Here is a 13,348-nt window from a genome sequence, read left to right as displayed (position 1 = left end):
TAGGAGTCTACCTACCAAGACACACCCAAAGGAATTATATGAATACAACTAATAAACTCTCTTTAGAGAAATAAAGACCTAAATAATTTTTAAAATATTAATTTTTCACAGCCAATATAATAAAAATGACAGTAATACCTCTATTAATTCACTTATTCAGTGCCATAGCAATTAATCTTTCAAGGTACTACTTTCTAGAATTAGAAAAAATACAATGAAATTCATCTAGAAGAATAAAGGATCAACGGGGCAGCTAGGTGGCGCAGTGGATTGAGCACCTGCCCTGAAGTCAGGAGGACCTGGGTTCAAATCCAGCCTCAGACCAAACACTTGACACTTATTAGCTGTGTGACCGTGGGCAAGTCCCTTAACCTAAGTCACTAAAAAAAAAAAAAAAAAAAGGTAAGGAAGGGAATAAGGGAATCTAGCAGTATTAGACCTCCAATTGTATTATAAAACATTAATAAAAGCAAAAGATTTGATACTGGCTAAGAGACAAAAGTCAATCACTGGAACAGATTAGGTACACAAACACAGCAGTATTGGGTTTGATAAACCCCAAGACCCTAGCTGTAGAGGGGTAGGCACTCATTATTTGGCAATTGAGAAAACTGGAAAGTAGTCTGGCAGAAAGTAGGCACAGACCAGTATCTCACACCATAAATCAAAACAAGCCCCAAGGAGGGCAGCTAGGTGGTGCAATGGATAGAGCACCGGCTCTGGATGCAGGAGGACCTGAGTTCAAATCTGGTCTCAGACACATAACACTAGCTGTGTGACCCTGGGCAAGTCACTTAACCCCTATTATCCTCCCCACAAAAAACAAAAAAAACCCAAGCCCCAAATGGATATATGACTTAGACATTAAGAGTGACATCATAAACAAATCAGAGGAACAAGGAAGAAATAACTTTTCAGATCTATGGATAGAGAACTAATTTATAGCCAAACAAGGGAAAGAGAGGATAACAGAAGATTAAAAAGGACAATTTTTATTACATAAAATTAAGTTGTTTTTGTAAAAAAACAAAAACAAAACCCAGTGCAATTCTGAAGCAAGTAACTGGGGAAAAAAATCTTTGTAGCAAATTTCTCTTAGAAGAGTATTATTTCCAAGATATATAAAGAAAATGATTCACATTTATAAGAATATGAGCCATTCATCAATAGACAAATGATCAAAGGATATTGTAAGTAAGGAGGATTTTGTTATTCTTTTTTTAGATAATAATTCCCAGGATCCATGGCCAAAACAGTATATTAGTTCCCAAGATTTCACACCGTAAACAATTTCTACTGTGATAGCACGGTGAGATATAAGAAGGAGATAATGTAAAATTGTGAAGCTATTGTTGACAAATTGCCTTCATTGTATGCTTCTCTATAAATGAAGAAAGCACTGGAACTGTTTACGTTACTGCATGGAAAGATGGTATTTGTAACTCATGAGACTTTTGTCAGCATTAGGGTAGTTGAAGGGAAAAAATTATATGTATGTATATATATATAGATAGATAGATAGATAGATGGATGGATAGATAGATGGCACAGGGTGAGTTGAAGATGAAGGGGTCACATCTGCAGAATAAAATTAAGGGGTAAGAGAGGATTATACTAGGAGAAGGAGAAAGGGAAAGGTAGAACTGGGTAAATTATCTCACCAAAAAACAGAAAAGCAAAGGCTCTTACAGTGGAGGGGAACTGGGGGAAGGTGAGAGGAAATGAGTGAATCTTATTCTCATAGAATTTGACTTAAGGAGGGAATAACATACACACTCAATTGGGTATGTAAATCTGTCTTACCCTACAGGAAAATAAGAGGGGAAGGGGACAAGAGAGTAGGGGGATGATAGAGAGGAGGGCAGACTGGGAAAGGGGGTAATCAGAAGCAAATACTTCTGAGGAGGCACAGGGTCAAAAGAAAGAATAGAATAAATGGGGGGGCAGGATAGGATTAAGGGAAATAGAGTTAGTTTTTCACAGCATGTCTGCTATGGAAGTGTTTTGCATAACTGCACAAGTATAGCCTATACTGAGTTGCTTGCCTTTTCAATGAGGGTGGGTGGGGAAGGAGGAAGGGAAAAAATTTGGAACCCAAAGTTTTAAAAACACATGTTTAAAAAAAAAATATTTTCACATGCAACTGGGAAATAAGAAATAGAGGAAATGGGGTACAGAAATCTATCCCGCCCTACAGGAAAATAAAAGGGGAAGGGGGAGAGAGATAGCAGGGAAAGCAGACCAGGGGAAGGAGTATTCAGAATGCATGCCATCTTGGGGTGGGGGGAGGGGCGAGATGGGGTGAAAATTTGGAACTCAAAATCCTGTGGAAGTAAATGTTGAAAACTAAAAATAAAAAGGAAAAGAATTAAAAAAAAAAAAGAAAGCACTGGTTAGGGATTTAGGATTTGTGCATGCCTCAACCGGCCCCCACTGAGGCTTAGTGGGAAGTGTACTAGCTGGAACCCTGTACTTGCGTTGACATGTCTCCATCAAGGCTTGGGGGATATTAACGAGAATGCAATAGCTGGAATCCTGTGCCCGTCTCGACTGGCCCCCATCAAGACGTAGAGGTTGTTACCTCCCCTTCTTGCCAACCCCTGAGAGAAGGGTGATTAGGGGATCCTGTAGGAGTTGGTACTCCCATTATCAGGAACCCATAGAGAAGAATAAATTATTATATAACCCCTCCTAACTTCTTTGTCACTGTCCTTCTGGCTGCCCAAATCAAGAGTGAACCTGCTAGAAGCTAGAGTCCAAAATCTCTGGTAGTGGCTCCTGCCCAATAACTGGCATAGTTGGTGTTTCCTGTATTACAGATAGGAACGGTTTTCAAAAGAAGAAATGCAAACTGTCAAAAAGCCATGTTAAAAAATGTTCTGAATCATTAATAACTAGAGAAATGAAAACTATAGCAATTGGGAGTTCTACCTCATACCCATCAAATCGACAAAGTAGGCAAAAAAAGAAAATAACAAATTTGGAGGGGCTACAGGAAAATAGGCACATTAGTCCATCCTCCATTCAGTTGCCAGAGTGATTTTCTTAAATGGCAGGTCTGACCATGTCCCCCAACTCAATAAACACTAGCAGCACCTTATTAACTCGAGGACCAAATATAAAATCCTGTTTGGTGTTCAAAGCCCTTCATAACCCATATTCCCCACCCCCCACACCCCCACCTCTCCAGTCTTTTTACATCTTACACATATTCCCCACCCTCCATATATTCTTCAATCCAGTGACACTGGCCTCCATTTCTCAGCTTCAAGAATTTTTACTGTTTATCCCACATTCCTAAAATGTTCTCCCTCCTCATCTCAACCTCTTGGCTTTCCTGAATTCCTTCAGGTTCCATCTAAAATCCCACTTTCTACAGGAAGCTTTTCCAATCCTTCTTCATATTAATACCCTCCCACTGCTAATTATTTCCTACTTATCCTGTATATAGCCTGGTTATACATCGTTGTTTGCAAGTTATCTCCCCTATCAGACTGTGAGCTCCTTGAGGACAGGAATTGTCTTTTGCCTTTCTTTGTATCCCCAGCTCCCAATAAATACTTACTGATTAACATACTATTGGTGGAACTGTGAATTGGTACAGAGAATTCTGGAAAGTAATTTGGAACTATGTCAAAAAAATTATTAAGCTGTGCATGCCCTTTATCCTAGCAATCCCACTGTTAGACCTATACCCCTAAAGAAATCAAAAAGAGGAAAATCAAAAAAGGAAGATGTACAAATATATTTACAGCAGCTCTTTCTGTAGTATCAAACGGGATGCCCATCAACTGAGGATTAGCTGAACTATGGTCTATGAACATAATGGAATGCTACTGTGCCACAAGAAATTATGAAAGAACAGTGTCAGAGGAACCTGAGATTTGCATGAACTAATACAGAGTGAAGTGAGAAGAACTAGGAAAAGAATTTACACATTAACAACACTGTAAATACAAAGAACTTAATGTACCACTAAAAGGTCTCCTCAGGCAAGTTATCTCCCATAAATACATGAAAATCACATATTTTGCAAAGATTGTTGTTCAATGACTTAGTAAGACTGACATGCGAGGTGTTCAAAATAGTAGACAGATGCTCACCAAAAATGCTTGCCAATGTCAACATGAAATACGTGACAAGGTCAACAAAACATTAACTGTTTCAATGCTTTCTATAATGTCTGATCTCTGTAGTTCTATACTCCTCCTTATTATATATATAAGGGTATGGTTTTGCTCCATAGAATTTTATAACTACAAGAGCTATACTTTCTAACAATGAAGAATGTGTATGAGACAGTATTGCTTGTTACAGAATATAAACATGCATACGTGTTTATTTATAATTACAATAATATGTAAGGCCTTATTAGAATCTTTGGATATTGGAAATTTATTGTTTCTTCCCTATGAAATCTGAGTTAACACTAACATGTAAAATCCAAAAGGGGGAAAAAAAACAAGCACATTTATAAGGTGTTTAATTTCTCATGTGGAAGAATAACCTAAAGCCATTCAACCTGGCATTTCTTCTGAATTCCATGGGAATTCTGTCCATGTCACTTGACATGTACTCTGAAAGTGTTAACTGTCCCTTGCTTTTCGCTTCTGCCCTAGAAACAGCCCCCGAATTCTCCACCTTCTTTTCCTGGTAACTTCATAGATAAATTTTTACCAGGGCCCATGGGGCATCACAGCACCTGGCATTATAGACAGGAAGGTTTGTTTCCCCCTCATTAGCTAACCTTGGGTCAATCAGATAACATGCCAGTCCCATACCCTCATACCCCTCTCCCAATTACTGGGCCTGAAGATCCCAAAGTGTAGTTTTCAAAGCAGAAGTAACAGATATCACCTTGTTCCTCACCAATCACTATCTTGGAACCCCTGAAAAGGAGGAAGCTTGCATCTTGAACATGTCAGAAATGGGATTTTTCCCGTACAAAAATGGAAAAGCTGGGAAACCATCCTCAGAACTGCCACCTCACTACAATCAGGGGGTCTGCCAGACCACTGTGCCAGTCTGAATGCCAATTTGAAGGCCCACATCATCCCCCTCCTATCTCCAAAGTTGTAAAATTAATTTTTAAAATCTATTTTGGACACATAAATCTTTCACATGGATTTCCTTTTACCTCCTTCCCAAATGTAGGTGCTTAAGTTACCACACAATTAAAATTATTTGGAAATACAGCTGCAACCAAATGAAAGAACTGAGGAGATACTAGTAAGTATTTTCATTTTTAAACTCTTCAAATCCAGGAAGCCTTTATTCCTATTGCTGGAGTAAGTGGCCCTAATTTAGATGTCTTACATAGATTCCAGACAAAAGAAGTATTTGCTATTGATGATAAGGTCTTTCAAAATCTCCTTTTTGATTATTGTACTAATTACCTTGGAACACTACAAAGCTTCCTCGGTGAAATCCATGGCAATGAAAAAGATTGGCCTAAAACAAAAAGGACAGAAGTAAGTTCTGCCCACATTATGGTAAGCAGCCAAACAGGTATCCAAATGAGTAAGTCTATCGCTTTGTATATTTTGGACAATAGGTCAGATGGACAATGAACTGGACCAAGAAATGAGTAGAAAGAAAATCAGGATAGACTGTATTTGGGAAATTGTGCCATGCGTCCAATGATCCTAAACTATTGCTACAAAAATTCACCTCTTTAACACCAATATTCTCCCCCTGATGTTATATGGTTACAAATTATGGAACATCAGCATCTCAGAAAAGAGACTCAGGAAAACACAACAATTACATCAAGTCATATGAGACAACCTATTCACTAGGGTGCATCCACTAAATGGTTCACTAGTGATTTGAAAGAGTGTTTTAAATAACTCAGGATATAACCTAAGGCCCTTGGGAAAATCTGGCTCCCCATGGCTCTCCCAAAGGATAATCCACATAAGGCCTGCCAAAAGTTCACTAAGGCCACTATTCTCTCTGGAGGCTTTCAAAAGTCAGAAATGAAAATAAGACATATACTATAATGAATCTTTATGAAGTACAAAGTATATAACATGCAAACCAAACCTACTCTAGGTGATTCTTCACCTGCGGTGTGACTTCTTTTTGGTAATGTCTGTAATATAGTTGTACTCTTTCTGGATTCAGTCATAGTTTCCATTAAGCAGTATCAGGAAAATTGTGCATGACACTCCCCTCCAACAAATGGTAAATTTCCAAATTTTAATTCAATTCAATAAATATTGTTAAGCAACAATTATATGAAAGACATGTTTACTTCACACAGGTAATCTTGGCCCTACCCATAAGAAATATTCCTCAGGTTTCTAGAAGGAAGTTTCTCCAAAAAGTCAACTCAGTGCAACTGATTTGACCCTGACCTCTCATTTCCTCCCAGATCACCACTTGGATTGGAGAAGTCAGCCAGTCAGCCAACAAATATTTATGAAATAACTACTATGTTCTTAGGCACTGTGTTAAGTTAACTAATAAATTAAAAGACAAATCTTTTATCCCTTGAGAGAAAAGAAGGAAAGGCCAAACCAGAAAAAACTGTTCCCATTTCTCTTTCTACCCCTACTCTTCTCTGTCCTTCTAGGATTCTAGCACACTCTCACTACCCTGTCCAAATCCATCTCCCAAGTGTCATATGCTTAAAAATCACTTCTTACTCTCTCATTCTCCTAAGCCCATCGAAATTTCTACTCCATTCCTGTGGATGTGAATCAGGTGTTAAATCCATTCATAACCTGGCCACTTCCTATCTTTCCGGTCGTTCTCCACCTTATATCCCCTCCACATACGCTTAAGTTTCAGTGACAGTGACCCCCTTGCTCCATCTCCCAACTCTGGGCATCTTCACCAGTATCTCTCATGCCTGGAATTCTCTTCCTCCTCACTTCTGCCGAGCTTCTCTGGTTTACTTCAAATGTCAACTGAAATAGCACCTTCTACAAGAAGCCCTTCCAGACCCTCATGCCTCCCCTCTGAGATTACCTTCAATTTATCTTATCTATACCTTGTTTGTACATAGTTGTCTGAATGCTGATTCCCCCGTTAGATTATGAACTCCTTGAGAGCAGAGTCTGTCTTTGCCTTTCTTTACATGGCCAAGGCTTAGCACAGGGCCTGGCACAGCAATGAATAAATGTTTGTAGATTTGACTTGATTAATTCACAAGGTTATGAATCACTGATTCCTACACCTAATACACAGAGGAAAAAATGTTTTCTCAGGACAAGTAGGGAGACCTGGATACCTGGCCCTTTATAAGTTACCAACCTAGTAAAAACTAACTCAGTATCTCCTACTGGGGCTGTGGAAAGACAGGTATTTTAATGCATCATTGGTAGAGACATGAAATGGTCCATTCTCAAAAGCAGCTTGGAATTATGCATAGAGAATATCTAAGATATTTATACCCTTTGACTCATAGACTCCACTGATAGAATATATCCCAAGGAAGTCAATAACAAAAGTTACCATATATACCAAAATATTTATAGCAGCATTTTTTGTAGTAGCAAAAACCTGAAACAAAGTGGATGCCCATCAATTAAGGAATGGCTAAACAAATTGTGGTATATGCACACAGGACCAACAAGACTGAATGCTGTAAAATTATAATGAGCAACTGACTCAAAAGAGGAGATATGAGAAGATATCTCTGCCATTCAAACAAACCATTCATCTATCACCGATGCTTAAAACCTCAGAAATGACTTTTGACTTTTCCTGTTCCCTCTCCTCATATTCAATCGGTTACCGAATCCTTAACCACTATAATGGTTTTCTTCATAATCTCTCTGACTCTAGTCTCTGCCTGATTTAATCTATCCTTTTACACAGCTGCCAAAATAATCTTCCAGATGTATCTATCCCTGGGCTTCTCCTCAAAACCTTTCTAGCTTGATAGGATCTGCTAGAGCTTGGCTACCCCCTAGCATAGCTTTTGAGAACCCAGAGCCTCCACATGGTAAAGTACAGAAATAGGACTTCAGGAGAAGTGGAAAAATTAGAGAGAAAGGTATGCTTCAATAGAACAAGGATCCATTATTTCATTTTTGCTTACTCTTTTCACCACTGCAGATTAAAACCCTTTTATGCTCAGTATACAGTCTTACACCGAGTAGACAATCTTAATGAATTGCTATACCCAAAAAAACAAAAACATCATATTTTTAATACAAATAAATAAATAAATAAATAATCTTTTAAAATAAAATCTACCCTGGCTAATACATAAACAGTTTCTTTGGCTCCCAGAAGACTCAAGTATTGTTTCCACATAACTCATTTCCATCCTCCTGTAAACACAACAAAAGCAGCACCAGAGTATGGCTTGAACATGAATATCCCAGCAGCTGCTGCAGCCTGGCACCAATTGATGCTGCGGTGGGGATCACATCCTCATGACTGAGTTGTATCTGAACCAGAGGTAAATGCTGTCAATCACACAGCATAAAACCCAAGAAGAATCATCCACAGGGACAAAGTCACTTGCCAAAAGGCAGGATTGGGTAGGAAAAAAATCAATACGCTAAGAATAAGACTTGGGTTCTAATTCCAGTTCTGTCATTAACTGGCTATGAGACTTGGGGCAAGTCACTTAACCTCTCCCAGTCTATTTCCTTTGTACTACATAATATCTAAAATGTTCCCTTTCTCCTTGAAAATTCTTCAGAGTGAGTACCAAAGGACACACAGCAAGTCCTCTCAAACAGAATAGCCACACACACCTTTGCTGATTTCCACATTTTGCAGCTCAAAAATATCCATGTCCATTGTTCCTCCTTTTGTTCCTTCTGAGAAGTCTATAAGGACCACCTTGTCTGCAATACCCTGTGTAAAAAAAAAAAAAAATCAGTACTGCAAGAAAATAATGGCATTCACTTCAGAAATGACCAGGTCCAGATTTAGCACATTTTAGAACATGCTGAACAATGATCAACACAGATTCCATATGATAGCTAAAGATGAAAAAGATTTCATCTCTGCAAAATAAGAAAAATGTCAAAAGACTACCAATTGAACAATTAATGAACAAAAAATTAAGGGATGTGATGTATTTGGTGTGGCTGCTAAAAAGCAGGATTTGGGGAGGGTTTAAATCAGAGACCCTAAATCTAGTCCGTCTGTTGATAGAACAGGCTAGCCTTCAAAAATACATTTTAAAATCACATGGAGAATGACATGGGAAAATGACAGGGAAAAGGAAGAGTTATTAAATTTTTGTTGCTGATCTTAGCATTATATCTTCCTTTTGAAATCAAAATTTCCATTTTGAAAACTAAAAAATGTCTGTCGAATGAAAGAACGAGTGGTAGGTTCCTACCAACTTTATGGGGTGGGATTGATGGGCAGCCAGAATTATTAGTTTTCTTCAAGTCTCAACTCAAGTAACACCTTCTGTGCAATATTTTCTTCCTCGAATTACTTTGAACTGACTTATCTATGTACATGTAGCCTTCCCTCTACCTCTCCAAAAACTGAAAGCTCCTTAAATATATTTCATTTTGTCTTTGTATCTCCAGTGCTTTGTACCCAAGTGCTTAATAAAGGCTGGATCTGAATTCAGGTCTTCCTGACTCCAGGCTCTGCTTTTTATCTATTGCCCCAACAGCTGCCCCTAAGAAAAAGTGTTCTTGTTTTTCTTGGCATAAGCTATTGTCTTGAATACAGCTAGTCAGCCTCCATAGTAATTGAGAGCTTAGACATAACTTTATAAGGGCTTGAGATATCACCAGTATTGCAACAGTAGGAAGAGAATTCTTTCAGGTCTCACACAGGACAATGGTGGGAGGAAGCAGACTGCAGTGAAGCAGCATAAAAGATATCAAAGACATGTATGAAGTGGGATAGTCACAACGGAGGAATAACCAATGGATGGCCTGTCCCCATAAGGTGGGCTAGTGCAGGACAGCTAGCACACTGGCTGTGGACTCTTGGTGGAGGATTTATGGGAGGACAAGGACAAGATAAGAAGGTCTGGATGGGTGGTGATTTTACCATTAATGGTAATGCCCACACTGATGAGAGCATGTATTCATCAACATAAGTGAGAACAATGAACAGAAGCAAAAATGTCCATTGGGGATTTACTAACGGATGATTGTAGAAACCTCAAGAATATAATACTGTATCAATATGAGCCCAAATCAGACTCTCATACTACATAGTCTTCACTAATTTAAGATCCTACACCTAAACATCAACAATTCAATAGTTAAATTGATTCTACACTTTATCTAGCAGAGAAACAACCTTAAGAAACAATCTTGGTTTTCCATAACAAAGGATAATTCAAGGACTGAGGGTCAGAGATAGGTCTGGAATGGGCTCTAAGGCTAATAAATCTAATCCTCACATTTTACAAATGAGGAAACTGCGGCATAAAGATATTAAATGACTTGTCTAGGATCTCACAGCCAAGGAAGTATCTGAGACAAGATCTGAATACAGGTCTTACTAATTCCAAGCCCAGCACTCCATCCACTAGCCATCTACACACCTAACTAGGTGCTCAGAGCCCTAACAACTCTGGTACCACCTTTGACTCTAAATCTTGTCCCTTTGTTGAATTTATGTCCAGATTGCTTGTAGAGGCAAGTGAAGGTGCTTAGCACTTTTCCAACCAATACTTAAAAAACAAATGTAAGTTGCATTCTTTATGTTCAGTGAACACTCATCCATCAAGAACAGTATTTCAAAAAGAACAAAAATCCCCTTCAAGACAATGAAAAACACAAATATTGCAGCTCTCAAAAAAAAAAAAATCCACTTGCTTACTCTTGGAATCAACAGAAAATGTTGGTTCAGAGAGTAAGAGGTGAGGTGAGGGAAGATGGGAGGTTACATTGCAAGTTCCTTGAGAGCAGGGAGTGGTTTTTTTGGCTTTTTGCATCCCCAGCGCTTAGCACAGTGCCCGGCACATAATAAGTACTTAATATTTATTGATTGGTTGATTGTTAGAGGGGCATCTCTGTGGTAATCAACTTAGGTCAATCTTAGAAAAACATGCACAAGAATAGGGGATACGGCAGACGTAACCAGAAGCAATACTGTTTGTATTTATTTTTTTCCAAATGAATTCTAAAGAAATATCATGATAAAAGAGGGGCAAAGACACTTGGAAAATTAAGATTGATCATATATCATTTATTTATTGATCCTATTTACAATTAACTAGTTTTGTCCTGTAACTGCTTAAGTCATGGTTCTTTTTCTTTGAACTTAGTTTAGAGTTCAGGGGCCTGTAACAGATTAAGTTTAAGAACCCATCTCCTCTCATCTCAAGGAATTTAACTGACCTTGAAGAATGTAAGTGAAAGGAAGGGATGGGCCTAAAATTTTTACTCCACCAAGTTATCTTTCAAAGATGTCTGGTTTGCTATCCAAAAGTCTGGGCTGCTATCTCACACCTGTACTCAAACAATGAGCATTTCTTACTCTCATGAGAGAAGAATGGAGGTCGTTGCTAGCCTCCGCTACCAAACTTCCAACCAATCATGACGTTCCTGCACCTCAGCCCTGTAACCAATCATGTTACCCTTCATCCAATGACATCATCTATCCTGCTCTGTTCTTTGTTCTTTTGTACTGCAATGATGGTAAATTACTTAAGTTGAAAATACCACAAGCCAAGACTAAAGTGGAGGTAGAGTCGGTGCATAATGTTTTGTTCAGATGATTGTACACTCACTGCAGCCCCTGAGGCTGAGGATGCAACAAAGTATGGATCAATTCTCTGCCACTTGTGCTAATTTTGGCCTGACAATTACCACCAAGAAAACAGAAGTTCTCTACCACACTATCCATACATGGAACCATCGGTTACAACAAATGGAGAAATATTGAATGCTGTGGATAAGTATACTTGGCAGTATACTTTCTAGGGATAGTCACATGATGAGAAGGTTGATGCACACATTGCTAGAGTTAGCTAGCTCAGTGTTTAGGTGGCTCCAAAGGAAAGTGTGGGAGAGAAGAAACCAAACTGAAGGTCTGCAGAGCCGTTATGCTGACCTCATTGTTGTATGCCTGTGAAACCTGGACAGTATACCAGCGCCATGCCAAGAAACTGAATCAATTCCATTTGAATTGTCCTAGGAAGATTCTCAAGATCTCCTGGCAAAATAAGATACCAGACACTAAGGTCCTTTCTCAAGCTGAACTGCCAAACATTCAAACTCTTACTATGGAGACTGCAACTCCAGTGTGCCGGCCATGTTGTTCAAACGCCAAAAGTACATTTGCCTAAAAGACTATTTTATGGAGAACTCACACAAGGCAAGCACTCATATGAAGTTCTGAGGAAGCAGTACAAGGACACTCTCAAAGTCTCTCTGAAGAACTTCGTAATTGACTACAAGACATGGAAGACACTGGCACAGAAACTCCCAGCATGGCACACCCACATCAAAGAAGGCTCTATGAGCAAAGCAGAATTGCAGTAGCTCAACAGAAACGTTAGGTGAAGCTAGATGGCACAGGGTATAGAGCACCAGCCCCGGAGTCAGGAGGACCTGAGTTCAAATCTGACCTCTGTGTGACCTTGGGCAAGTCACTTAATCCCAACTGCCCTAAAAAAAAAAAAGGAAAGAAAGAAAAGAGAAGAAATGGTAGATGTGAAAATTTAGAGACACCTCCATTCCAAATGTTCACGTGGACTATTTGTGCCTGCCTATGATACAGCCTTCCGAACTCATCTGAGCAGCCACAGTTGGACACACTACCTTGATCCCAACATACTGATGCCATTTTGGTCCTTTTCAAAAACAAAGTACGACAACCAACTCCCCCAAACCTATGATATGGGAACTGTCCTTTTGCTTGGGGTCTTTGGCATAAATGGAGGCAAGCCACTGACTCATTTACTGGTACACAGCTCTGTTATGTTATCTGTTAATAAATGTCATCCTGGTCAGAGTTTTTGCTCATTTTACCCTTTTGATAAATTCCAATTGCAACAGACTAGACCTATGATTTCATTGATATAGGGAATAGGATCCTAGAAGAAGAAACTCTCTCCATCAACAAATTCAGGTCAACATCTACTCTGAAATTTATAGCCTTAAGAGACAGAAAATTGCCTCAGTCACTGAGAGATTAATAAGTGACTGGCCTAGGGTCACACAGACACCATGAGGGAAGAGGGAGGCCACCAGCCTCAAATCCTCCAGGTTCCAAGCAGCTCTCTATCCATAAAGCCACGGTGCCTCTCAGAAATAGTGTAAACCTATTACCTTCTATATATAACTTACATAATTATAAGAGTTTTGTTCTTAACTTTCTGGCTATCATAGTTTATTCAAAGTCATTCAAAGAAATAAAACCTATTGGCCTGGGGCTATGTAAACCCTGGCTGAAA

General features: G+C 39.0%; 1 protein-coding gene across 3 annotated transcripts in view; it reads right to left on the bottom strand.

The window, feature by feature from the left end:
• Positions 1–13,348, bottom strand: part of UEVLD (UEV and lactate/malate dehyrogenase domains) — a 60,601-nt gene that overhangs the window by 29,530 nt on the left and 17,723 nt on the right. For all 3 annotated transcript variants that reach the window (XM_027846803.1, XM_027846801.1, XM_027846802.1), the window contains one exon: positions 8,718–8,820. In XM_027846803.1, coding sequence (XP_027702604.1) covers positions 8,718–8,820 — 103 coding nt within the window. The remainder of the gene's footprint in view (positions 1–8,717; positions 8,821–13,348) is intronic.

This window comes from Vombatus ursinus, unplaced genomic scaffold (genome assembly GCF_900497805.2).
Source record: "Vombatus ursinus unplaced genomic scaffold, bare-nosed wombat genome assembly UNPS02015202.1, whole genome shotgun sequence".
NCBI lineage: Eukaryota > Metazoa > Chordata > Mammalia > Diprotodontia > Vombatidae > Vombatus > Vombatus ursinus.
The sequence above is the reverse complement of the archived record's forward strand: the minus strand, read 5'-3'. Positions and strand labels throughout refer to the sequence as shown.